Below are 27417 nucleotides of genomic sequence, written 5' to 3' on the forward strand. Positions count from 1 at the left end.
TCTGCCTCTATTCATTAGCAAAATCTTGTAATTCTTTTGGTGTTTAAGCTGTTTCTCCTCCAGTCAGTTTGCAACTTCTTGGCCAGAGAATGAGGGGCCCCTACTGATGGGTCTCCTGGCAGAAAGTGGGTCGAACAGCACTCGGTGGAGTGAGCCCTGAGGACGATGGGGACCGTCCCCACAAGATGTTCATTTCCTCACACACACAGGGAAGCCAAGCTGCTGCTTACAGGCCAGGGAGCCTCAGAGCGACAAGAAAATTTGAGTTCTTCAGCTTCATTGCACTCCAAGCAGACACCCCCATCCTTAGCTTCTTTCTCAGTCAATGCCCTTTCACACGAAAGACCTGAAGGGGCTATGAATTCATGTGATGCTGTAATTCTGCAAGCACACAATTAGTTCTGTGTTTGATTTACAGCTACCTCAGTCCTTTTGACTACGAGGTATGAGAGATTCTTCTGGGACTGCTAGGAAAGCGCACTGGTCTGACCCTGACTTGAGCTGAATGTCAAAAAAACTAAGCTTGTGATTGCCTCTCTGTCAGTGCTCAGGGCACTCAGAGGATCCACCCCACAACACACTCCTGAGAGTCCTCAGCCCTGCCTGACAAGAGCAGCAGCCGCGTGAGCCCTCAACCGAAGGGGCCCCTGAGCCATCACGGCACCGCCGTCCTGTTCCCACTGGCGAGGAGCTCAGACCTGTGTCCAGCCCAGAACAATCTACAGATTCCATCTCTGAGAATTTACCTCTTGAAGTACCCACTCAGGACCCAGTTGGGCAACAGAAACAAACCAATAGTCTATACAGATAGAATTTAATTGTCAGAAATTGAAATAAGGTTTGAAGTTGTTGATTAGCTAACAGAAGTATAAAATGAAAACTCTAAGGGACCACAGAAATGGCAAATTCAGACAGCAACTCCCACTCCTAGAGGTGAGGGAACAAAGGGGAGAGGTAGAGTGATTAAACTTGCAAACTTACAGAAGCAGCTGCCTCTCGCCCATACCTGAGGCAGGTGCCCCTCACCCATACCTGAGGGAAAGTGCCCAGCTGGTACTGACGGCTCTGGCTCTCGGGAGGACAAAGAAGCCGGCTCTCCAAGTGCTGCTGAGAGGGGAAATTAGATGGAGCTGCTGGGGGAGCAACAGCCTCTCCTGAGGTGAGCGAGCACTGGTGCGCCCCCTAGACAAACTGCAAGGCAACAGGAAGCCCCGGAAAGTTCCAGCAGTAGACAGGAAGGAGCAAGCTCCCAGTCTTCCTCTAGCGCCCCTAATAGGGGGAGCTGGCAAACCGGACATGCGATGGCAGGGCTTGGCCCCAGCACAGCTGAGGTTAGGCTAGAAGGAGAGGGTTTGGAGATGAGAAACAAGAGCTGCACAACAATGTCTGCAAGTAAAACCAAGCAAGCAAATAAAACCCAGAAGTTCTTAGCTTGGAAAAGACAGAATGAAAGCTCTTAAAAGCCAGGCATAAGAGCTCCAATTCGGTAAGCTAAGAAATAGCAAGGGACAGACAGTTTTTCAGTCAGGCAAGTGACTCTCTCTCCATCCCACTTTCTCTGCATCAGGCTTCAGGGTGAGCCCCCCACAGCCAGCACTCCCAGAGTGCACCGACAGCTCTGGGGAGGAAGTGGGGTGGAGTCCGCGCATAGGGGAAGAGCAGTCAGTGCGCTAGAAGAGCACCTCCGCAAAGACCACGTGTGCGTGTGGTGGATTCCAAACGTCTCCACAAATTCTTTGCCATCCCAACTATCAAGAGTCAAATTTCCCTCTGAATATTGGGCTCACATTAGTGACTCGCTTCTAATGAACAGAACACGGGGGACTTGGATGTGACTTTCAATGCTGCTCATAAAAGGCAATACCCAACAAGGTAACGCATCTCTCCCACGGGTCTGCCTTGGGCGCTCAGCTGCGGACCCAGCCACCAGACTGTGAGGAACAGGGCCGGGCCTAGGCTGACAGGTGAGGTCCTCACCTTGGGCGTAAAATATGAGGGTGTCAGAATCCCAGGGATCAAGATATGTGATTCTGTAATACAATGTTTTTTAAACTCCAAGTAAAAAACCCGTGAACAAAATAAAATTTTAAGAAGGGAAGCCTTCGGGCCAGCTGTACTTGTGCAGTTCTTCTCACTTGTCTTACACTAATCCCAGGCCTGTCAGATCCTGTCTTTAATGTAAAATTGTTAAATTTTATATATGACATATTTTTTGCATTAAGTTTTTTAATGTTCTTTACAAAATTACTCATCCGGATTACTGTAGTTGGATGAATCGGGAGCCCTTGCCCCACTGAAATTCCATTCATCCAGAACCTCAGAATGTGACTTTATTTGGCAATAGGGTTTTCGCAGATGTAATTTGTTAAGATGAGATCCCACTGCATTAGGGTTGGGCCTAAATCCATATTGGTGTCCTTATAAGCAAAGAGAGATCTGGAGACACACAGAGACACAGAGGAGACACCGCAGAGAAATGAGGCATGTGACGACAGAGGCAGGATTGGACTTAGGCTGCCACGAGCAAAGGGTTTGCTGGGAACCCCCGCAGCCAGGACGAGGCAAAGGAGGATTCTTCCCTAGACGTGTCAGGCGGCTCGCGGTCCTGCTGACACCTGGATTCAGGCTCAGGAGCTCTAAGAAAACACATTTCTGTGGCTTTAAGCCACCTGGTCTGTGGTACTTTGTCACCGTAGCCTTAGCAAACAAAGACAGTTCCAAAGGTCTTTTCAAGCCTCTTTAAACTCTGCACCCTGGAAGGGGATGCCTTGCTCACCCCATCTGACCCGAACCAGGAGTTTATTTTGTGGGGGATGGAAGGAAGGGGCGGGGGCACAGCAGCAGGAATTCACTAAAACCTAAGACTCAACATAAGGTGTTAACATATCAACTTAGTTTGTGAAGTCTATTTCTCAAATGCAGACTTGATTTTAAAATCTTTTATTACAATTAAAGTTACAGAAAAGCAAATCTATTCATTGCAATCAAAATAACTCATGTTTACATATTTATAAAACAAACTGTACAATAAAATATATAAAATGTTTTTATACTTGTACTTCAATCATCATCTTCTCCCTCTTCATCACTGATCACGTACTTTTTATGCTTTTTATTTGGGTTATCATCATCTTCTGCTTTTCTCTTTCCAGAAAGTTCACCCTCCTAAAAAGATAAAATTTTTTAAATCATAAAACCAACAGAGAATTCAACACCAATTCATGAAAAAACCTCTCAACAAAATGGGTATAGAGGGCAGGTACCTCAACATAATAAAGGCCATATATGACAAACCCACAGTCAACATCATACTTTACAGTGAGAAGCTGAAAGCTTTTCCTCTAAGATTGGGAACAAGACAAGGATTCCCACTCTCTGTTTTTTTATTCAACATAGGACTGGAGGTCCCAGCCATATTGTACATAAAAAGTTGTACATATCTGAATTCAGCAAAGTTGCAGGATGCAAAATTAATACACAGAAATCAGTTGCACTCCTACACACTAACAATGAACTAGCAGAAAGAGAAATCAGTAAAACAACTCCATTAACAATTGCATCAAAAAGAATAAAATACCTAGGAATAAACCTAACCAAGGAAGTGAAGGACCTATACCATGAAAACCACAACACCCTCTTAAGAGAAATTAAAGAGGACACTAATAAGTGGAAATGCATCCCATGTTCCTGGGTAGGAAGAATTAATATTGTCAAAATGGCCATCCCTCCTAAGGCAATCTATATGTTCAATGCAATCCCTATCAAAATTCCGAACCTTTATTCAACAAACTGGCAAAAATAGTTCTAAAATTCATATGGAACCACCAAGATAATGACCAACCATAGCAATCCTGAAAAGGAAGTATAAAGCAGGGGGAAATATGGTTCCAAATGTCAAGCTCTACTACAAAGCCACAGTAACCAAGGCAATTTGGTCCTGGCAGAAGAACAGACCCATAAACCAGTGGAAAAGAACAGAGGGTCCAGATATTAACCTAAGCATATATGATCAATTAATATATGATAAAGGAGCCATAGATAAACAATGGAGCAATGACAGTCTCTTCAACAGCTGGTGTTGGCAAAACTATACAGCTACATGTAACCAAATGAAACTGGATTACTGTCTATCCACATACATAAAACTAAACTTGAAATGGATAAAAAACCTGAAGGTAAGTCATGAAACCATAAAACTCTGTTGAATATAAATATGAACAACATTTTCATGAGCATATATCCCCAGGCAAGGGAAACAAAAGCAAAAATGAATAAGTGGGACTATATCAAGCTGAGAAGCTGCTGTACAGCAAAGGACACCATTGGTAGAACAAAAAGGCATCCCACAGTATGGGAGAATATATTTATAAATGACATATCCAATAAGGGGTTGACATCCAAAATATACAAAGAGCTCACACACCTCAACAAACAAAAAACAAATAACCCGATTAAAAAATGAGGAGAGGATCTGAAAAGATACTTCTCCAAAGAAGAAATCTAGATGGCCAACAGGCACATGAAAGATGCTCCACATCACTAATCATCAGAGAAATGCAAATTAAAACTGCAATGAGATACCACCTCACACCAGTTAGAATGGCCGACATCCAAAAGAAAAACAACAACAAATGCTGGCGAGGATGTGGAGAAAGGGGAACCCTCTTATACTGCTGCTGGGAATGTGACTTAGTTCAACCATTGTGGAAAGCAGTATGGAGGTTCCTCGCAAAGCTCAAAATAGAAATACCATTTGACTCAGGAATTCCACTTCTGGGATTTTACCCTAAGAATGCAGGATTCCAGATTCAAAAAGACATACGTGCCCCTATGTTTATCACAGCACTATTTACAATAGCCAGGAAATGGAAGCAACCTAGGTGTCCATCAGTAGATGAATGGATAAAGAAGATGTAGTACCTATACACAACAGAATATTATTCAGCCATAAAAAGAAAACAAATCCTACCATTTGCAACAACATGGATGGAGCTACAGAGTATTATGCTCACTGAAATAAGGTATGCAGAGAAATACAAGTACCAAATGATTTCACTCATCTGTGGAGTATAATATCAAAGCACAAACTGAAGGAACAAAATAGCAGCAGACTCACAGAACCCAAGAAAGGACTAACAGTTACCAAAGGGAAAGGGACTGGGGAGGATGGGTGGGAAGGGAGAGATAAGGGGATTAAGGGTCATTATGATTAGAACACATAATGTGGGGAGAAGGGCATGGGGAAGGCGGTATAGCTCAGAGAAGTCAAGTAGTGACTCTATAGTATCTTACTATGGTAATGGACAGTGACTGTAATGGGGCATGTCATGGAGACTTGATAATGGGGAATATCTGGTAACCACAATGTTGCTCATGTAACTGTGTATTAAAGATACCATAATAAAAATACATAAATAAATAAAAGCCAACAGAGTATTTCTTAGGAAGATTTACCAAAATTAGCTCTGAACTTAATAACCTACTGAAAACCCAAAATAAAATAACGGCTTTAATAAGCACATTCAACAGATGAATAAAACCATAGTTTTATTTTATTCTCCAGTGGGACCCTTCAAGAGACCTCACATTTTGTGAAGGAATTTTTCAGAATGTGAGATTCTGCCCTACTGAACTTAGCTGGAATACATACCTGTGCCATTGTATAAATGCAACAAATGGCAAAAATATTCATATTAGATTAAAAGAAAGTTTGCATATAGCTATAAATGCAGATCCATATAGACATAGGGCCAGGCAGCCCACAGTTACCAATGAGTTGCCACTGTCTTCCAACAAATTATTTTTAAGAGTACTTACAAAAGTCAGACATTTTGTTCCACGCTAATAAACCAGCTACCAAAGTTTACTTAACTCGCCAAAACAACTAAGGATACACATAATACAAAGTGTCTTAAAGTATAAGAGATCAACGGTAAGAATATCAAGCCTTCTAGGGAAACACAGTTGACCCCTGAATAACGCAGGAATTAGGGGCACCAACCCCACACACTTGAAAATCCATGTATAACTTGTGACTTCCCAAAATCATACCTACAATAGCCTATTGTTGACTATAAGCCTTACCAAAGACACAACAGTTGACTAACACATATTTTGTAGGTAACATGCATTATATACTATATTCTTATAATAAAGTAAGCTAGAGAATATTTTTTTTCAAATTGTTACAAATCTTCAAAATATTTACAATATTATTTATTGAAAAAAATATGCATATAAGTGGACCCACGCAGTTGAAATCTGTGCTGTTTAAGGATAAACGTATGTTCAGAATCCCAATCACGAGAAACATCCACGCTGAGGGGAAGCTGGGACTCTCCCAGTTCCAAGTTGCCGACGGCCCCATACACAGAGGGGAAGAGCCTCTAACAGGTATGGGAGGGTTGCCAGGAGGGGCGTGGGGGCCCCATGAGGGACAGCTGGGAGAGGAAAGAGACGGGAGAGCAAGCAGCCCCCTGGGCACCCAGTCACTGCCGGCAGGACTACCTCCCAGCCCGCAGCCCTCTCCTTAGGAAAGCTGAGGACTGGCTGTAAACCTCTCCTCCCCACTGTCCTTACGATTCTTTGCACTCGAGTCTTTCCCTCTTCTACTGTTTCTCGTCTGACCCACTTTTCTGCCTTTGAAGTAATTTAGGTTTTCTAAAGTTTCTACTGCTTACAAAAATAAGGGAGAATAAAAAGCTCTATTATGCTCCTTTTCTGCAACTTAGGTCCCTTTGGGGAAGGACAACTGGCATTTACTGTTCAGCTACTACATGTCACTGAGTTAGCCACTTTCATATCTGTTATTTACTATAATACAACTTCACAAGGCAGCAAGCAAAAAGCCCACTGAACACATGAGGAAACACACTCAGAAATGTGAGACCGCCTACTCAAGGACATACTAGGGGTACAGGGTAGCCCCGGGATTCAACAGGCCAGTCCCCTCTAATCCAGGCTCCCGCCCTTTCTCCCTTACCTAGGAATGCTCTGATGGTAACAGTGGCTCTCTGGTATGGGAACTTAAAATCTGAAAACTCCCCTGTATCTCAGGCATACCCAGGCTCAAGGCATGTGGGTGGGATCTGATGTACAAATAAGAAGGATCTAGAGCAGGTAGGACCCATTTTCTCTTCTTTCCCATTGTAACCCATGGCCACAGCTTGACTGGGGTAATATTGGGAGGCAGCGGCAGGGGAAGTCCAGGCAGAAGTAAAATATCTGTTGTCAGGAAAGGGGAAGGGAAGGGCACAGGAAAACCTAACAGAGTATTTAGGTGAGGAAGGCATCGGGTAGCTCCTGTAACAGCCGGCCAGGAGGCACTCACCAGGCATCTTAAAGTCAGACACTTTCAGGTTTGTAACTGCCCAGCCTGGAAGAAGGCTATTTCATGAATCATATTAAAAAATCTCATTTCTGAGAACACCAGGAATAAACAGAAGTCCCGTGGCACTTCTCAATTTTCATTCACAGTTTTTGCTTGCCAAGAAGTAAAATGGTATCTGCTTAGTTAAGGATTCTCATTTGCCAATAATTCAATACACTACAAATTTATTGTTAAGACATTTAAAACAAAAACAATGCAGAGTAATTTAACAATTTCTATCTACTTACCCTCTATAATATGCCACTTCCAGGAAGGATTTGGAAATACTAAATGTTGTGATTAGCAAACAGTAATATAAGAATGAAATTTGTATTCATGCATATATATATATATATGTAAGAAAGAAGCTGACATACAGTTCACAGATGGCCAAATATCATCATGACTCATTAAAACCATGGATAAGAAGAACACACCATGTACTTCCTGCAATACAGCAAAACAATCCTTTGAAAAGTCCTCCCACTGAAAATAACTAATTACGGGAAAACACAAACAAGTCAGTGTGATTCCAAGAATATAGGATAATTGGAAGCCAAAAAATTAAAAGAAAACAGAACCCACAGAGATATAAGTGTAGCACTAAAGCAGGCTTTCCCCTTGAAGACATTTACCAACTGTGTGAACATGAGCTTTTGTTTTTAGACCTTGCAGGGTGCTGAGGACAGGAGACAAAGGCCGAGTGGAACAGACTAAGGGCAGATCTCAAAGGACGGTATCTTCAGCTACAGGTGGAGCAGAAGTAAGCCCAGGACCAGTTCTCTGAAGCAGGAGTCAGGAACAGTTTTGGAAGAGGGCCAGATAATAATTGTCTTAGACTTTGCAAGACATACAGTTCTGTTGCAACTACTCAACTCTGCCACTATATCAGGACAACATACACAGACAACACATAAATGAAGAAGAATGAAAAACAGGTAGCAGGCAAGATTGGGTCAGAGGGAGGTAATCAGCCAACACACAATCTAAAATAACTGCAAGGATCATAATTTCTAATCTCAAATGTTAGAACTAATTGACCGGGAACTAAAAACAAAAATAAAAATATTTCTAGGAAAATTCATAACCACAATTCAGAACTCATATTTCCAGGTATCTAAAAAGACCTTATTCCAAGAATATAATTTAAAGTGATCCCAGGAGGTTGATGCCCAAGGCACCTGGCAAATATATATCATTTTTGGAAGAACTCATCAATCTAGATCTCAAAAAGTCCTGTTGATCTGAGCAATCATTTAATCACAGAACACACAGAGAAGTGAGTCATCATTAAAGAGAGCCAGCAGAGGTAACACACAATAAAATCACATGTGTAAACATTTCAGACACTGGAATTATCAAACATAAAAGCCCTATGTGTAGACTAAAAAATTTTAAGGACATAAAAAGGAGAAACTGAAAATATGAATTAGGAGCAAGACTTTTAAAAATGACCAATTTAAAAAAGAACCTAAAATCTATACATTTTTACATGGCCAATTTGAAAAAAAAACAACTAAACCTCTAGAGATGGAAACTAAAACAAAGTAAAAGCCCAAGGAAAGCAATGAACAGAAATTAGGCACAGCTAAAGACAGCAATGAAATGGACAAAGGATCTGGAGAATCATTCCAGAATGCAGAGACGAAGACATGGAAAATATGAGAATAGTTTGAGAGTCACGGAGGACAGAGGACAGGGTAACATGGATTTAATCACAGTCTCACAAAGAGAAAGGAAAGGGAATAGTACAGAACCACTAACACTACAGAACTGATGGCTGAGAAATTTTCAAAACTGATGAAAGATACGAAACCACATATTGACGAAGCCTAACGAATCCCAATCAGAAAAATAAAAAGATATGCAAAATAGGCAGCACAGTAAAATCCAAGAACACCAAAGATTTGAAAAATCTGAAAAGATAAAAATAAATAAGTCCTCGGGATGTATTGTGCAGCATGATGACTATAGTTAATATCATATTACATATACGAAAATTGTTAAGAGCACCAATCTTAAAAGTTCTCATCACAAGAAAATAAAATTTGTAATTATGTTTGGTGACAGATGTCATCTACACTTACTGTGCTGATCATTTTACAATATGTACATGTACATATGCCAATCACAATGTTGTACACCTGAAACTATAATATGTCAATTATATCTCAAAAAAAGGACTTCAAATGTCTCAGTCCTCTTATAATTTGAAAAGGATACTGTTAAAAATATAAGTTCAAATATTTTTAAATTACTTTGGAATAAGTTTTATTATTCCAATAATAGATGGAAGTTTAAGTTACTCAATTACTTGACACTATTTCAAATACTATTTCATCTAAATAAAAAGTAAAAAAAATTGGGGAAATTGGAGAAGAGGATAAAAAGGTACAATTTCCAATTATAAATAAGTCACGGGGATGAGAAGCTTAGCATACAGAATACAGTCAATAACGCTGTGATGACTCGGTAGGATGACAGATGGCAACTATACTCATCCTGAGGAGCTTCTGCAATGTATATAATTCTTGAATCACTATGTTGTGTATCTGAAGCCAGTATAATACTGTATGTCAACTAGACCAATCAGAAAAAAATTTTCTTAGCACAAGTTTTTCTACCATAAGGATTTTCTCTGTAATTTAAAAAATATATTGAAAAGGAAAAGACAAAAAGGAGGAGATACACCCTCTCATCTACACACACTGAACAGTTCCTAGCTGTCCAGCTGGGCCTTGGTCTCAGAGCCCTGGGCCTCTTCTCCCAGGCCTTTCCACCCACCCAGCATGCCCACCCTGGCTGCCATGCCCTGCAAGATGACACTTTCAACACCCAGTGAGAGGTCAGAGGCGTCAGAGTCTCCTCTGGGCCACTCGCACACCTGCATTTATGCCACTGAGTTTCAGTACAGTATGCAGACATCTGTCTGTGCTTCTGGGCTGGGGGCTCCTCTTCATTCCTGGTGTTGACTCAGGCATACAGGGTAAACCCCTATAATTAAGTACATTTGGTTTTTACCTCATCACTGGTGAGTTTCTTTGCTTTCAGTAATCTTTGAGCCTTATCTTCTTCGGATCCCTCATCACTGTCTGAAGAAGAGATTCTGGCACGTTCCTCTGAAAGCAAAGGAATAAGATCTGTGACTGACTTTCAAAGACAGAGATCAATTCAGTCCTAGGTTTTCCTTGATGAATGTCTTTACTTCCTTATGTACATTTCTCCCAGAGAAAACAAATAAAACCTTTTTGATTTAAAGATAAATATAAATTTAGATATGTTGAAACAAAGCACTTACCCTCTCAAAGACAAGAATGGCCCATCTGATCACTTTTAAATATTAAAAAGGCTTGTGTGCAAGGTGACAAAAGACACACCACAATTCTTCCAAAATAAGCTACTAAAGCCTGAGTCATTCTTTCATGGGACTAATACTTAATTCTAAAACAGGCTTTGAAGATAAAACCAAGAGGTGGTTTCCTGGTTCTGTAAAGGACCTGGCAACCTTTCTGTTGCCAAGAGGACATTTCAAAGGGAGATGCAAACAATCAACAGTGCGGACACCCCAGCCCAGGGGAACCGCGGGGTAGAAGAGCAGCAGCTGACTTTAGCCCAGGACTAACCCCCTCACCTCAGAACACAAAGCCTGCCCCTTCTCCCCATTCTCTGCCTTTCTGAGCACTGGACAGAATGGAACGCTAATGAAGTTGTCTATTCAGTTTTTAATCTCTGGTGAGCTGAATATGATATAATTCTCTCCCTAAAACATCCTTCATTTTTTGTTTTTATTTACTTCTTATGTGGTTTACTTACACAATTAATCTTTTCAGTGAGAAATCAGCACTAAAAGAGAAAGGAAAGGTCTCTGTACTCTACAAATAATTACTAGGTAGGTAAGGAAGGGTGTAAGAGTACACCATAAAAGATACAGTCACTGCAAGAAAAGGAGAGAGGAGATTTATAGGATGATCAGGGAAGGGGATATCTGAGTGTTCTTAAAATGTATCACTCAACAGGGAAAAAACTAGGATGCACGGTCACCCATGGTATACTGTATATTGCACAGTGATTACCAAAACTATCTGGGGGAACTAATCTGGGGAGGATTAGAGCCCCATTTATAGATGGGGAACACATTGTTCAGAGATATGATATTACTTGCCTGAAGCTGACAAGAACAGTAACAACAGTTTTAGGTAACATTTATTTAGTACTTGTTATGGGTCAGGAGATGGGTAAAGTACTTTATACGTATTTTATCATTTAATTCTCAAAACCTCATGCTATAAATTCTACTGTTAATACGTTATTTCTCCCCTGATGAGGTAACAGAAGCGAGGTATTATAACTTTCCACAAGTCACCATCTAAAAAGTGGCAGAACTGAGTGAGATTCAAACAGAAAGAATCAAGAGTCCAGCCCAAGACTTCCATCGTTACGTTCAGCTTGCTTTTCAGCATGTTGTCTTGCTGCTGGCTGCGGGGAGACGTCGGGGCAAGTATTGTGGCTGAGACAGGTGCCTCAGAGGGCAGACAACCCTGGTTCAAGAACTGCCCACTTACTGTGTGTTTTCGGTAAGTCACTAAACCTCTCAAAGTCTCTGTTTCTTCAGTAATAACAAGACAAAAATGGACTGTGAGGGCATTATGCCAAGTGAAATAAGCCAAGCAGAAAAAAAACAAATATTGTATGATCTCACTTATACGTCAATCTAAAAACAAAAACATAGATAAGAGAGAACAGATTGATGGCTGCCAGAGGCAGGAGCTAAGGGGTGGGAAAAACGGGTGAAGGAGGTCAAACATTACAATCTTCCAGTTACAAAATAAGTTCTAGGGATGTAACGTACAGCATGGTGGCTATAGGTAATTGTACTGCACTGCGTATCTGCTAGAGAACAGATCTTAAAAGTTTCTATCACAAAAAAAATTTCATAACTGTATATGGTGACAAGTTAACTAGATTTATTGTGCTCATCATTTTGCAATATATATAAATGTGGAATTGTTATGGTGCACACCCAAAATTAATATAGTGTTGTATGTTAATCACACCTCAATTAAAAAAGAAAAGAACAAGACAGTAATAGTAGCTGGGTCATAACACTGTTACAAGGATCAAACAGGATGCACATAAAGGGTTTGAGTGTTGCCTGGGATTCAGTATGTGTTAAATAAATATTAACCATTTTGCTAGTTGTGAAAGAAGGGAATATGCAAAGGAGAACTTTGAAAGGAAACAAGTATTTTCTGAAAACTTTAAATTTTGGATTCCCAATTAGTGATAAAAAAATTGAGAGAAGTTCCAAATATAATTGGCAAACCTTCAAACCAGAAAGCAGAAGCTGAAGGGACTCGTCTGTAAGTAGGAGCAACAGCAGTTCCTACCCGTTCAGGCTCACCTGAAAGAATTCTGCAACGACTAAATTCATTAGACCTTTAAATATATCCTCAATAACACTGGCTCCTTAAAAATAAAATGTCCAGTGGAGCATTCGGAGTATACCAAGTTACAAAGAAAAAGCAGTTACAAAAAAGTGAACCTTGAAAGGACATGTACTTTCCGCACAAGCTTACCCCGAATGCCCCCCTTGTATCGGTTTTTAATGGCCGCCAAGCTGATGGACTCCTCGCCCTCCTCCTCCTCGTCGTCAGGTTCCAGGTAACTGGCCCTTGGCCCCCGCTGGTGCTGTTTCTCTCTCATTCGGCCCTGCTGAGATTCCCTGCGAGTAGAAGCCCTTAAACGTTCTTTTTCTTTCTGAAAAGAAGCAAATAAACAACTCAGCTTAAAGACAGGAAGTATCTTAGTGCCCACTTGAAACCATCTTTATTATAAGAACTTGTAAATTCCCAGCCCAGAATAGCATGTATTTCCCGGGTCCTCAGAGCCCAGTTCTCCCCATTTCACGCGCCCTCGCCGTCCGCAGGGATCAGCTGGTTCGGCCCCGAGGCGTGAGAGCACCGCGCCAGGGCCGAGGCCGGGGGCGCCCTCCCACCGCCCCCCGACCGGAACGGGCGTCTGTCCGGCATTCCGCACATGGGGGTTCACAGGGCAAGACCAGCGTCGAAAGACTCAGGAACGGCCTTCTGATCTTCCTATATCACTTCCGATGATAGCTGCCAAAGGTTTCGTTTTTTACATTAACAGTTTCCCTCTGAAATCTCACAGATTGAAGAGAGAGCACCTGAGTGCCTCACCACCTGGATGCCTCACTGACATTCCTTGGTTAATGACACTCACAGGGCAGCTGGCTCCCTGAGAGCTGTAATAGGTAAAATGGCCGTGGCAATAAGAAATCGAGAATTCATATTCTGGGGAGTCACTACTTGTCCTCTCTGTGGAAAGCACAGTTCTTAATGCCCCCAAAATCCCAGGATAAAGCTCAGCCAACATACCTTAATCATTCCTCTGCGTTCACGTTCAGGATCACGGCAGAGCATTGGTAAGATCCTCATCTTGTGTGTCCTTGAGCACCTATCAGCAGGCGGCAGCGTCACCTTCCTGTGGGTGGCACTGTCTGCAGAATGAGGTCTGCGAAGACATGAACGAAAATGGGTTTGCTAAGAACATTTGGAGGCCATCCTACCAATAAGCAAAAGCAGCTGTGGGAAATGACCACTGCCCTCAGCAGAGCAGGGAGGCAGGGCCACAGGTCCTGGCGCTCGGGACCTTCCTCCTTCTCTGACTCTCGCAGCAGATCCCTCCTCTGCCACTGATGGGGTGAAGAGGGTGGGGGGCAGGAGACCAGGAGGTAGGGTCCAGGACTTTTTTTTTTTTTCTTGAGAGGGCATCTCTCATATTTATTGATCAAATAGTTGTTACCAACAATAAAATTCTGTATAGGGGACTCAATGCACAATCATTAATCAACCCCAAAGCTAACTCTCAACAGTCTCCAATCTTCTGAAGCATAACGAACAAGTTCTTACATAGGGAATAAGTTCTTAAATGGTGAACAGTGCAAGGGCAGTCATATCACAGAAACTTTCGGTTTTGATCATGCATCGTGAACCATAAACAATCAAGTCAGATATGATTATTCATTTGATTTTTATAGCTGATTTATATGTGAATCCTACATTTCTCCCTTATTTATTTTTTTAAATAAAATGCTGAAGTGGTAGGTAGATGCAAGATAAAGATAGAAAGCATAATTTAGTGCTGTAAGAGGGCAAGTGTAGATGATCAGGTCTGTGACTATATAAGTATTAATCCAAGCTAGGCAAGGGCAACAAAACATCCACGGATGCGGAAGATTTCTCTCAAAACAGGGGGGATGAGGTTCTAAGCCTCACCTCTGTTGATCCCCAATTTCTCACCTGATGGCCCCCCTGCGACTGTGCCTGTCTTAGGTTGTTCCTCCCTTGAGGAATCTTTCCTGACTCTGGTTAACCAGCCGTCTTGGGTCCAGGGCTTTTACAGAGAAAACCCCCAACTACAGTCAGAGGAGAAAGGATATGAAGTCTCAGTTCCATGAGCGTGGCAGAGGCCAGGAGGCACAAATTTATAACTAAAGATGAACCCCTCTGCTTGAAGAAAACTGGAAGGAAGGTCAAAGCAAGGAGGCAAGTCACAATAGCAGGGCCTTCAGGACAGCCCAGGGGGACAGTAACAGCTGAAACAGAAGCAGCCTGTGGTCCTTGGGGAGCTGCATTTCAAAAGCATGTCAATCAGGGCTGAGCTGGGCTTTCCACACAACCTCTCCGCCTTGCTGCTCTTTAGCTGCGAGTAACAATACAGCAATATGAGTAGTTACCGAAAGGTGAGCTTGGATTTAAAGATGGCTTGTCCTTGGAGACCAGTGGCTTCCCTAACAAACAGGTGGTTGAGATTGCCTTGCAGCGGGGTTTTGTAGACATCGAACACTTCATTGCCTAAATGCAAGGACAGGCTGGAAATGAGAAATACTTCAGGTTATTACGGTGAATCCTATTTCATGATTCACCTATGGCTTCCATTCTGCCTTATCAGCTTTACTTAAAATGCTGGGAACTGCAGGACCCTGTCCTCATACTGAATTCATAAGAAAAATGAAGAAAAGATACACTAAATATCTAACCTATCTCATTTTAAAGTAATAGGTAGTGAAATCCATCCTCCTTTCAACTTGAAATATAATCATCATTTTCCCCATCTCTACCACTTCATTGGTGAAACAATCAATTTTTCAAGAATATAAATTTATAATGATCTGGCAGCTAACGTTAGGCTTTCACCTCAGTAAGGGAGATATGAATGAGGTCACAAACTGTATGATTTCAACCCTCTTTATTTCTCTCAGGTTTCCCAGGCAAGGCCGCTCATTCATCCCAGGCATCCTAAGATATTATGTGCTCACCTGTCATCTGACCACTTCACAATCCGAGCATTGCTTTCTTTAATTTTATTTCCTTCCTCATCCCGGCGTATCCTCCACCGTATAGTATTTTCTACCTGGCTCAAAACACAAAGGCTTTAGAGAACCAGTGCGACTGGGGCATGGGTTTTTTGTGTGCTCAAGTGACTTAGTAACATACCAAGGATTCATAGGTAGTGACAGAATAAGGTGACAGAACAGCTGACTAGGCAACACTGAACCATCCTAGAGATACTGGTTAAACTAACCAGACCCTTTGTCTAAAACTTTCTGAGCTCCAAGTCATAGTGCAAGAAGGTAAATACAATGCAGGGTGGGGGTTGTATCAGACACCTTAAAAGCTACACAGGGGAGGGGAGGGACTTTGAGCCCACATGAGGTAGGCTGTTAAAATTGAGCCATCTGCCTATTTCAGGGCCACTGGAAGGGCTATGAGCCCAGTGAAGGAAGTGGCCATTAGTCTACAAGGAAGTTCCGGGTAATTTGTTAAAAAAAATTTCTTTTAAGAATATACTTTTGAGTGCTCGCTTCGGCAGCACATATACTAAAACTGGAACGATACAAAAAAGATTATCTTGGCCCCTGCACAAGGATGACACGCAAATTCATGAAGTGTTCCATATTTTTACAAGTACTGTAATGAAAAAAAAAGAATATACTATTGATCAACAACAAACTCAAACCTGAGACCTGTGCTTTGCCCTATTTTTTGTTCAGATTCACTGCATCTCCCCATATGGCAGAGAACTCCAAATCACACAAGTAGCACAAAAACTGATCCTGGCCACTGCCACCATCAGGACCCGCGGCAGAAGCTCGTGCAAAATCCCACTAAAGAGAGGCAGAGCCAAAATGGCGGCATGAGTAGGACAGTGGGAATTTCCTCCCAAAATCATATATATTTTTGAAAATACAACAAATACAACTAATCCTAAAAGAGAGACCAGAAGACACAAGACAACACCCAGACTACATCCACACGTGCGAGAGCCCAGTGCCTGGTGAAAGGGGTAAGATACAAGCCCTGGCCCGGCGGGACCTGAGTACCCCTCACCCCAGCTCCCGGCGGGAGGAGAGGAGTCGGAGCGGGGAGGGAGAGGGAGCCCAGGACTGCTAAACACCCAGCCCTAGCCATCCGCACCAGAGCGCAGACACAGTGCATGCATGGGGTCCTGGATACTGGGGAAACAGGGTAGCAAGAAGGGTGAGCGGGTACCAGAGGCTGGCACCAGAGAACAAAGGAAAGTGAGCGGCCATTTTTTGTTGTTGTTGTTGTTGTTGTTGTTTTGTGGTGGTGAGTGCTTTTTGGATGTCTTAAAGGGACAGGGACCCCAATGCTAGGGAAACAGAACAGAAAGACCTCTGAGCAGGTTCTGAAGCTGATGCCCCTGTGACAAAGAAAAGTGAGTGCTTTTTGAAAGTCTTAAAGGGACAGGGACACAACAGCTGGATGGAAACAACACAGGTCACAGGCCAGCAGCTGGAAATTACAGGGAAAACCGGGCGCACTAACCCCTTGGGCAGCAGCTCTGAGACCCCTCATGGATGTAAACAGCCAAACAGCCCCCCGTCCATTACCCCTCCGGGGCGCGACGAAAGCAGAGAAGCAGCCTAAGGCTGGCCACGCCCTCAGAAAGGGAGCTTCCTCCATACCAGCCGGGCAAGACACAAAGACCCAGTCTACACGCAATTACCAAACACAAGCCACTAGGGGATGCAGTTGTCCCAGTAAAGAAAGGCCAGTAGCAAGTGAAAAGTTTGGCCCTCCCAGCTGACAGTCAATAGGACCTGTCAACATGAAAAGGCAAAAAAATATGATCCAGAAAAGACTAACCCAGACAGCATCAGCATCTGCTACATCTTCCCCTGAGAAGGAACCTGGGGAGACAGATTTAACCAGTCTTCCTGAAAAAGAATTCAAAACAAAAGTCATAACCATCTTGATGGACTTGCAGAGAAATATGCAAGAACTAAGGAAGAAGAATACAGAAATAAAACAAGCTCTGGAAGGACTTCAAAACAGAATGGACGAGATGTAAGAGACCATTAATGGACAAGAAAACAGAGAACAGGAATGCAGAGAAGCTGATGCAGAGAGAGATAAAAGGGTCTCCAGGAATGAAAGAATTCTAAGAGAACTGAGTGAGTAATCGAAATGGAACAATATCTGCATTATAGGGGTACAAGAAGAAGATGAGAGAGAAAAAGGGATAGAAAGTGTCTTTGAAGAAATAATTGCTGAAAACTTCCACACTAGGGGAGGAAACGGCCTCTCAGACCACAGAAGTGCACAGAACTCCCATGACAAGGGATCCAAGGAGGGCAACACCAAGACACATAATAATTAAAATGGCAAAGATCAAACACAAGGACAAAGTATTAAAGGCAGCTAGAGAGAAAAAAAAGGTGACCTACAAAGGAAAACCCATCAGGCTATCATCAGACTTCTCAACAGAAACCCTACAGGCCAGAAGAGAATGGCATGATACACTTAATGCAATGAAACCGAAGGGCCTCGAACCAAGACTACTGTATCCAGCATGACTATCATTTAAATATGATGGCGGGATTAAGCAATTTCCAGACAAGCAAAAGCTGAGGGAATTTGCTTCTCACAAACCACCTCTACAGGGCATCTTACAGGGACTGCTCTAGATGGGAGCACTCCTAAAAAGAGCACAGGACAAAACACCCAACATATGAAGAAGGGAGGAGGAGGAATAAGAAGGGAGAGAAATAAAGAATCATCAGACTGTGTTTATGATAGCTCAACAAGAAAGTTAAGTTAGACAGTAAGATAGTAAAGAAGCTAACCCTGAACCTTTGGAAACCACAAACTTAAAGCCTGCAATGGCAATGAGTACACACCTTTCAGTAATCACCCTAAATGTAAATGGACTGAATGCACCAATCAAAAGACACAGAGTAATAGAATGGATAAAAAAGCAAGACCCATCCATATGCTGCTTACAAGAGACTCACCTCAAACCCAAAGACATGCAAAGACTTAAAGTCAAGGGATGGAAAAAGATATTTCATGCAAACAACAGAGAGAAAAAAGCAGGTGTTGCAATTCTAGTATCAGACAAAACAGACTTCAAAATAAAGAAAGTAACAAAAGATAAAGAAGGACATAACATAATGATAAAGGGCTCAGTCCAACAAGAGGATATAACCATTATAAATATATATGCACCCAATACAGGAGCACCCAACATATCTGAAACAAATACTAACAGAACTAAAGGAGGAAATAAGAATGCAATGCATTCATTCTGGGAGACTACAACACACCACTCACTCCAAAGGACAGATCCACCAGACAGAAAATAAGTAAGGACACAGAGGCACTGACAACACACTAGCACAGATGGACCTAATAGACATCTACAGAACTCTACATCCAAAAGCAACAGGATACACATTCTTCTCAAGTGCACATGGAACATTCTCCAGAATAGACCACACACTCGGCCACAAAAAGAGCCTCAGTAAATTCCAAAAGATTGAAATCCTACCAACCAACTTTTCAGACCACAAAGGCATAAAACTAGAAATAAACTGTACAAAGAAAGCAAAAAGGCTCACAAACACATGGAGGCTTAACAACACGCTCCTAAATAATCAATGGATCAATGACCAAATCAAAATGGAGATGCAGCAATATATGGAAACAAACGACAACAACAACACAAAACCCCAACTACTGTGGGACGCAGCAAAAGCAGTCTTAAGAGGAAAGTATATAGCAATCCAGGCATATTTAAAGAAGGAAGAACAATCCCAAATGAATAGTCTAATGTCACAATTATTGAAATTGGAAAAAGAAGAACAAGTGAGGCCTAAGGTCAGCAGAAGGAGGGACATAATAAAGATCAGAGAAGAAATAAATAAAATTGAGAAGAATAAAACAATAGCAAAAATCAATGAAACCAGGAGCTGGTTCTTCGAGAAAATAACCAACATAGATGAGCCTCTAGCCAGACTTATTAAGAGGAAAAGAGAGTCAACACAAATCAACAGAATCAGAAACAAGAAAGGAAAAATCACGATGGACCACACAGAAATACAAAGAATTATTAGAGAGTACTATGAAAACCTATATGCTAACAAGCTGGGAAACCTAGGAGAAATGGACAACTTCCTAGAAAAATACAACCTTCCAAAACTTACCCAGAAAGAAACAGAAAATCTAAACAGACCAATTATCAGCAACGAAATCAAAGCGGTAATCAAAAAACTACCAAAGAACAAAACCCCCGGGCCAGATAGATTCACCTCAGAATTTTATCAGACATACAGGGAAGACATAATACCCACTCTCCTTAAAGTTTTCCAAAAAATAGAAGAGGAGGGAATACTCCCAAACTTATTCTATGAAGCCAACATCACCCTAATACCAAAACCAGGCAAAGACCCCACCAAAAAAGAAAACTACGGACCAATATCCCTGATGAACGTAGATGCAAAAATACTCAAGAAAATATTAGCAAACCGAATTCAAAAATACATCAAAAGGATCGTACACCATGACCAAGTGGGATTCATTCCAGGGATGCAAGGATGGTACAACATTCAAAAGTCCATCAACATCATCCACCACATCAACAAAAAGAAAGACAAAAACCACATGATCATGTCCATAGATGCTGAAAAAGCATTTGACAAAATTCAACATCCATTCATGATAAAAACTCTAAGCAAAATGGGAACAGAGGGCAAGTACCTCAACATAATAAAGGCCATTTATGATAAACCCACAGCCAACATTATACTGAACAGCGAGAAGCTGAAAGCTTTTCCTCTGAGATCGGGAACCAGACAGGGATGCCCACTCTCCCCACTGTTATTTAACATAGTACTGGAGGTCCTAGCCATGGCAATCAGACAAAACAAAGAAATACAAGGAATCCAGATTGGTAAAGAAGAAGTTAAAACTGTCACTATTTGCAGATGACATGATATTGCACATAAAAAACCCTAAAGACTCCACCCCAAAACTACTAGAGCTGATATCAGAATACAGCAAAGTTCCAGGATACCAAATTAACACAGAAATCTGTGGCTTTCCTATACACTAACAATGAACCAACAGAAAGAGAAATCAGGAAAACAACTCCATTCACAATTACATAAAAAAGAATAAAATACCTAGGAATAAACCTAACCAAAGAAGTGAAAGACTTATACTCTGAAAACTACAAGTCACTCTTAAGAGAAATTAAAGGGGACACTAATAAATGGAAACTCATCCCATGCTCATGGCTAGGAAGAATTAATATCGTCAAAATGGCCATCCTGCCCAAAGCAATATACAGATTTGATGCAATCCCTATCAAACTACCAGCAATACTCTTCAATGAACTGGAACAAAAAATTCAAAAATTCATATGGAAACACCAAAGACCCCGAATAGCCAAAGCAATCCTGAGAAAGAAGAATAAAGTACGGGGGGATCTCACTCCCCAACTTCAAGCTCTACTATAAAGCCATAGTAATCAAGACAATTTGGTACTGGCACAAGAACAGAGCCACAGACCAGTGGAACAGACTTGAGAATCCAGACATTAACCCCGACATATATGGTCAATTAATATTTGATAAAGGAGCCATGGACATACAATGGCAAAATGACAGTCTCTTCAACAGATGGAGCTGGCAAAAATGGACAACTACATGTAGGAGAATGAAACTGGACCATTGTCTAACCCCATATACAAAGGTAAACTCAAAATGGATCAAAGACCTGAATGTAAGTCATGAAACCATTAAACTCTTAGAAAAAAACATAGGCAAAAACCTCTTAGACATAAACATGAGTGACCTCTTCTTGAACATATCTCCCCGGGCAAGGAAAACAACAGCAAAAATGAACAAGTGGGACTATATTAAGCTGAAAAGCTTCTGTACAGCAAAAGACACCATCAATAGAACAAAAAGGAACCCTACAGTATGAGAGAATATATTTGTAAATGACAGATCCAATAAAGGCTTGATGTTCAGAATATATAAAGAGCTCACACACCTCAACAAACAAAAAACAAATAACCCAATTAAAAAATGGGCAGAGGAACTGAACAGACAGTTCCCCAAAAAAGAAATACAAATGGCTACCAGACACATGAAAAGATGCTCCACATCGCTAATTATCAGAGAAATGCAAATTAAAACTACAATGAGGTATCACCTCACACCAGTAAGGATAGCTGCCATCCAAAAGACAAACAACAACAAATGTTGGCGAAGCTGTGGAGAAAGGGGATCCCTCCTACACTGCTGGTGGGAATGTAAGTTAGTTCAACCATTGTGGAAAGCAGTATGGAGGTTCATCAAAATGCTCAAAACAGACCTACCATTTGACCCAGGAATTCCACTCCTAGGAATTTACCCTAAGAACGCAGCAATCAAGTTTGAGAAAGACAGATGCACCCCTATGTTTATTGCAGCACTATTTACAATAGCCAAGAATTGGAAGCAACCTAAATGTCCATCGATAGATGAATGGATAAAGAAGATGTGGTACATATACACAATGGAATATTACTCAGCCATAAGAAGAGGGCAAATCCAACCATTTGCAGCAACATGGATGGAGCTGGAGGGTATTATGCTCAATGAAATATGCCAAGTGGAGAAAGAGAAATACCAAATGATTTCACTCATCTGTGGAGTATAAGAACAAAGGAAAAACTGAAGGAACAAAACAGCAGCGGAATCACAGAACCCAAGAATGGACTAGCAGGTACCATAGGAAAAGGAACTGGGGAGGATGGGTGGGTAGGGAGGGATAAGGGGGGGAGAAGAAGGGGGGTATTAATATTAGCATGCATAATGGGGGTGGGTGGGAGAAAGGGGAGGGCTGTACAGCACAGAGAAAACAAGTAGTGATTCTACAACATTTTGCTATGCTGATGGACAGTGACTGTAAAGGGGTTTATAGGGGGGACCTGGTATAGGGGAGAGCCTAGTAAACATAATATTCTTCATGTAAGTGTAGTTTAATGATAAAAAAAAAAAAGAAAGAAAAGGCGGATTACTCCTTGATAGCATAAAACTAACTGTAAATCAATGATTAATGTATGCTTTAAATATCCTTAATTTTGATCACTTAAAGGGTGTCAGATGATCAGCTATGGAGGTACATTTTTCTGATAATATTCCTTTCTCTTAAAAAAAAAAAAGGCAGTTCCTGTGTGGTGACCTCCAAGGAGTTCTACACAATGGTATAAAAGGCATATCAAAGTGTAAGCAAAGGGTCTGTTTGTGTTTATACAGTGGATCAAAGCCTAATTTGGCTATGCAGAATATGAACTAAGATATGATATGAAGAAGAACTTCCAACATCAGTGCTCTCTGGAAGACTCATACCAGAAAATGATCATCAAAAAACCTCAACAAAGATCCAGGCGCTGCTACAACTGTAGCTGCATTCATCTCACCGGTTCCTGGTCTTGCCATGGGAATGAAGAAGGAGATATCTAAGCTGGCCTGTGCATACAGTAAAACAACAAATTTGACTGGATCTATACTGTTGGAACTCAACCAAGAATTAGGAGAAGTGCAAATTGTAGCGCTCCAAAATCTTACAATTACAGACTATCTACTGTTAAAGGAATATATGGGATGTGAACAGTTCCCAGGAATGGGTTGTTTTAATTTGTCTGATTTCTCTCAGACCGTTCAACTACAGTTGGACAATATCCATCATATCATAGATAAATTTTCACAATGCCTATGATGCCTAACTGGTTTTCTTGGTTTCACTGGGATGGGTGGTAATTATAGATCTGCTTTGGTTATGTAACTGTATTCCTATTATGTTAATGTGTGTGCACAATTTAATTAGTAGTTTAAAACCTATACATGCTTAAGTTACTCCACAAGAAGATATGTCAAAGAAATAATCAATCCTCCCATGTTTTCTTCCGCCTGCTACTTCTATAGCTTTTATTCTTCCTTCCTAATTACAACCCTTAAATAGAATTCGTTCCTCATATCGAATTTACCAAGTATCATAATTCCTCCAAGTGGTAAAGTTACCTCAAGACAAATGCTGGGCATAGAAGTCACAGGGCATAAATCTGCAAAGAAGTAAAAAGCTAACCTTTTCAAACAATAAGGCTTCTCTCTCACTTACCAACTTTACATTTCCCTGTATGGCCCCGGAAGATGACTGGTTAGCCAGAGACGGGTAAGATTCCTCAAGGGAGGAATAACCTAAGACAGGCACAGTCGCAGGGGGGCCATCAGGTGAGAAATTGGGGATCAACAGAGGTGAGGCTTAGAACTTCACCTCCCCTGTTCTGAGAGAAATCTTCTCCATCCGGGGATGTTTTATTGCCCTTGTCTAGCTTGGATTAACACGTAGCCTACAGGCTCACACCTGATCATCTACATTTGCTCTCTTACAACACTAAACTATGTTTTCTACCTTTATCTTGCATCTACCTACCACTTCAGCATTTTATTAAAAATAATAATAATAATAATAATAAAGGGAGAAATGTGGGATCCACATAAATCAAGTATAAAAATCAAATGAATATTCATATTTGAACTGATTGTTTATAGTTCATAATGTGTGATCAAAACTGAAAGTTTCTGTGATGACTGCCCTTGTACTGTTCACCATGTAAGAACTTATTCACTATGTAAGAATTTGTTCACCATGTAAGAACTTGTTCATTATGCTTCAGAAGATTGAAGACTGACGAAAATTAGGCTTGGGGTGGATTAATGATTGTGCATTGAGCACTGACTACCCTATACAGAATTTTATTGCTGTTAAAAACCATTTGATCAATAAATATGAGAGATGCCCTCTTAAAAAAAAATCCCACTAAAGAAGAGGACACCGCTGTGGAAGCTGGGGTTGTGTTTTGCCATCCCAGGCCTTCTTAAAAGGCACAGCTTAATGACAAGATTCATCTTTGTGCATATTCTGAATTTCCACATAGAATCTGAGAGATTTCTATTGTGGAAAATTGCTAGGATCTATCCACTATAAAATGTGGAGGCAATTCCAAATACCTAGCTCTATTATTATTTGTCCTTAAGGAAATAGTTAACAATTTTCAAGAATTTTTATCTTTAATTCTGTTGAAAAATTAGAAATGCCGAAAAAAAAGTACGTAATAATTCTTTGGTGGTTTAAAAGAAGGTGTGTACCAGGAAGGGGCTCAAGATGGCAGTGTGAGTAGGGTGGCAGAAATATTCTCCAAAAACCATATATATTTTTGAAAATGCTACAAATACAACTATTCCTAAAAGAGAGACCAGAAGATACAGTACAACAGCCAGGCTACATCTACATCTGTGAGAACTTAGCATCTCAAGGAAAAGGGTAAGATACAAAGCTGTGACCCAGCAGGACCCAATCACACCCCCCACATCCCACCTCACCAGCAGGAAGAAAAGAATCAGACAGGGGAGGGAGTGGAAGCACACGACTACTAACTCTGCACCGGGATAATCTAGTAATCTGCACCAGGAGGACAGACACACATTGCATGGCGTACTGGATATTAGGGAAATGGAAAAGTAAACTCCGAGATGGAGAATGCAAGCAGGTCCCCATTGCCACCTCCCCTGGGACAAAAGAAAAGCAGGCACTTTTTAAAAGTCTTAAAGACACAAGGGCATAACAGGTGGAAAAATCATGCTGGCATACTCAGCACAGCAGGCTGGGAATCTTAAGGAACTTCAGGCACCTTAACGCCCTGGAGGATAACACATCCCCAAAGCCCCTCATGGTAATAAGCAGCCTACCATTCATTCCCCATAGCCGGTGCTGCAAGCAAACTGGCTGACCTGCCACAGCTATGGAGCAGCCGGAAAACAGACCCACCCACAGCAAAAACAGAGTCTCCTCCCAGTGTGCAGATAACCAGGACAGAATCAGATGCTGCCGTCAAGGCACAACTACCCGGTACATACAGAGGAAGCCAGAACAAGGTCCAGAAGGCACAGAGGGGCTCCATTCTCGCAGAAGAACACACCTAGCGTGTCTGCAACACCCTGCAAGGCCCTCAGCTATTCCGAGGGCTGCCCTGCCCACGACACCTCAGGAGATTATCCCAGACATTGCTCCCGGTGTTTGGGAAAATGGCACAGGCAGCGGAAGCTGGAGCAAGGTCCAGAAGGCATGAAGGGGTGCCATTCTCATAGGAGAACACACCCGGCTGGTGTGCAATCACCTGCAGTGCCCTAGGCTATCCCAAGGGCCGCCCCATCCATGGCAGCTCAGGAGATTATCCCAGAGACTGCTCCCTGTGTGCCCGTAACAGACGCAGGCAGCGGAGAAGGGCAAGGTGACCAGCAAGCATGGAAGGACTTTGTTCTCCCAGCTGAGACACGTGCAACCTGCCTACAACCACTTCTATTGCCAAGAAAGGGCAGAAGAATCTGGGCCAGTCAAAAGTCACTCAGACAGCCCCAGAGAGAGGGCCTGGTGAGATAGATATAACCAATCTTCCTGAAAAAGAATTCAAAATAAAAGTCATAACCATGCTCATGGACCTGCAGAGAAATATGCAAGAAGTAAAGGATGAAGTCACGAGGGAGATTACAGAAATGAAACGATCAACAGACGGTCTTAAGAGGAGACTGGACAAGATGCAAGAGACTCTTAATGGAATAGAAATCAGAGAACAGGAATACAGAGAGGCTGAGGCAGAGAGAGATAAAAGGACCTCTAGGAGTGCAAGAATAAGAGAACTGTCTGACCAATCCAAATGAAACAATATTTGCATTATAGGGGTACCAGAAGAAGAAGAAGAGAGAGAAAAAGGGATACAAAGTGTCTTTGAAGAAATAATTACTGAAACTTCCCAAAGTTGAGGCAGGAAACAGTCTCTTAGACCATGGAAGCCCACACATCTCCCAACACAGGGACTCAAGGACAACAACACCAAGACATATAATAATTAAAATGGCAAAGATCAAAGACAAGGACAGAGTATAAAAGGCAGCCAGAGAGAGAAAAAGGATTACCTACAAAGGAAAACCCATCAGGCTATCATCAGACTTCTCAAAAGAGCCCCTACAGGCCAGAAGAGAATGGCAACAAAACCCATGGGCCAGAGGGATTCAACGCTGAATTTTACCAGATATATAGAGGAGACATAATACCCATTCTCCTTAAAGATTTCCAAAAAATAGAAGGGGAGGGAATACTTCCAAACTCATTCTAAGAAGCCAGCATCACTCTAATACCAAAACCAGGCAAAGACCCCACAAAAAAAAGAAAATTAGAGACCAATATCCCTGATGAACATAGATGCAAAAATATTCAACAAAATATTAGCAAAATGAATTACAAAATACATCAAGAGGGTCATACACCATAATCAAGTGGGATTGATCTCAGGGATGCAAGGATGGTACAACCTTCGAAGATACATCAACATCATCTACCACATCAACAAAAAGGACAAAAACCACATGATCATCTCCATAGATGCTGAAAAATCATTCAACAAAATCCAACATCCACTCATGATAAAAACTCTCAACAAAATGGGTAGAGAGGGAAAGTACCTAAACATAATAAAGGCCATATATGACAAGCCCACAGCCAACATTATACTTAACAGTGAGGAGCTGAAAGCTTTTCACCTCAGATTGGGAACAAGACATCTTGTGGCCACTCTCCCCACTGCTACTCAACATAGTACTGGAGGTCCGAGCCACA

General features: G+C 41.6%; 1 protein-coding gene and 1 non-coding gene across 2 annotated transcripts in view; one reads left to right on the forward strand and one right to left on the reverse strand.

The window, feature by feature from the left end:
* Nucleotides 1-3052: 3052 nt before the first annotated feature.
* The window catches only part of LOC140843288 (RNA polymerase-associated protein LEO1-like), a 28830-nt gene continuing 4465 nt past the window's right edge, over nt 3053-27417 (reverse strand). Inside the window, exons 4-9 of the mRNA XM_073212268.1 lie at nt 15708-15802; nt 15126-15260; nt 13765-13900; nt 12946-13126; nt 10391-10488; nt 3053-3165 (exon numbers count right to left, since the gene is read on the reverse strand). Coding sequence (XP_073068369.1) covers nt 3061-3165; nt 10391-10488; nt 12946-13126; nt 13765-13900; nt 15126-15260; nt 15708-15802 — 750 coding nt within the window. The 3' untranslated portion in view covers nt 3053-3060. The remainder of the gene's footprint in view (nt 3166-10390; nt 10489-12945; nt 13127-13764; nt 13901-15125; nt 15261-15707; nt 15803-27417) is intronic.
* Nucleotides 16246-16352, forward strand: LOC140843327 (U6 spliceosomal RNA). The gene has a single exon (XR_012120940.1). It is a non-coding gene; the product is annotated as a U6 spliceosomal RNA (small nuclear RNA).

Source organism: Manis javanica, chromosome 8, assembly GCF_040802235.1.
Source record: "Manis javanica isolate MJ-LG chromosome 8, MJ_LKY, whole genome shotgun sequence".
Lineage (NCBI taxonomy): Eukaryota > Metazoa > Chordata > Mammalia > Pholidota > Manidae > Manis > Manis javanica.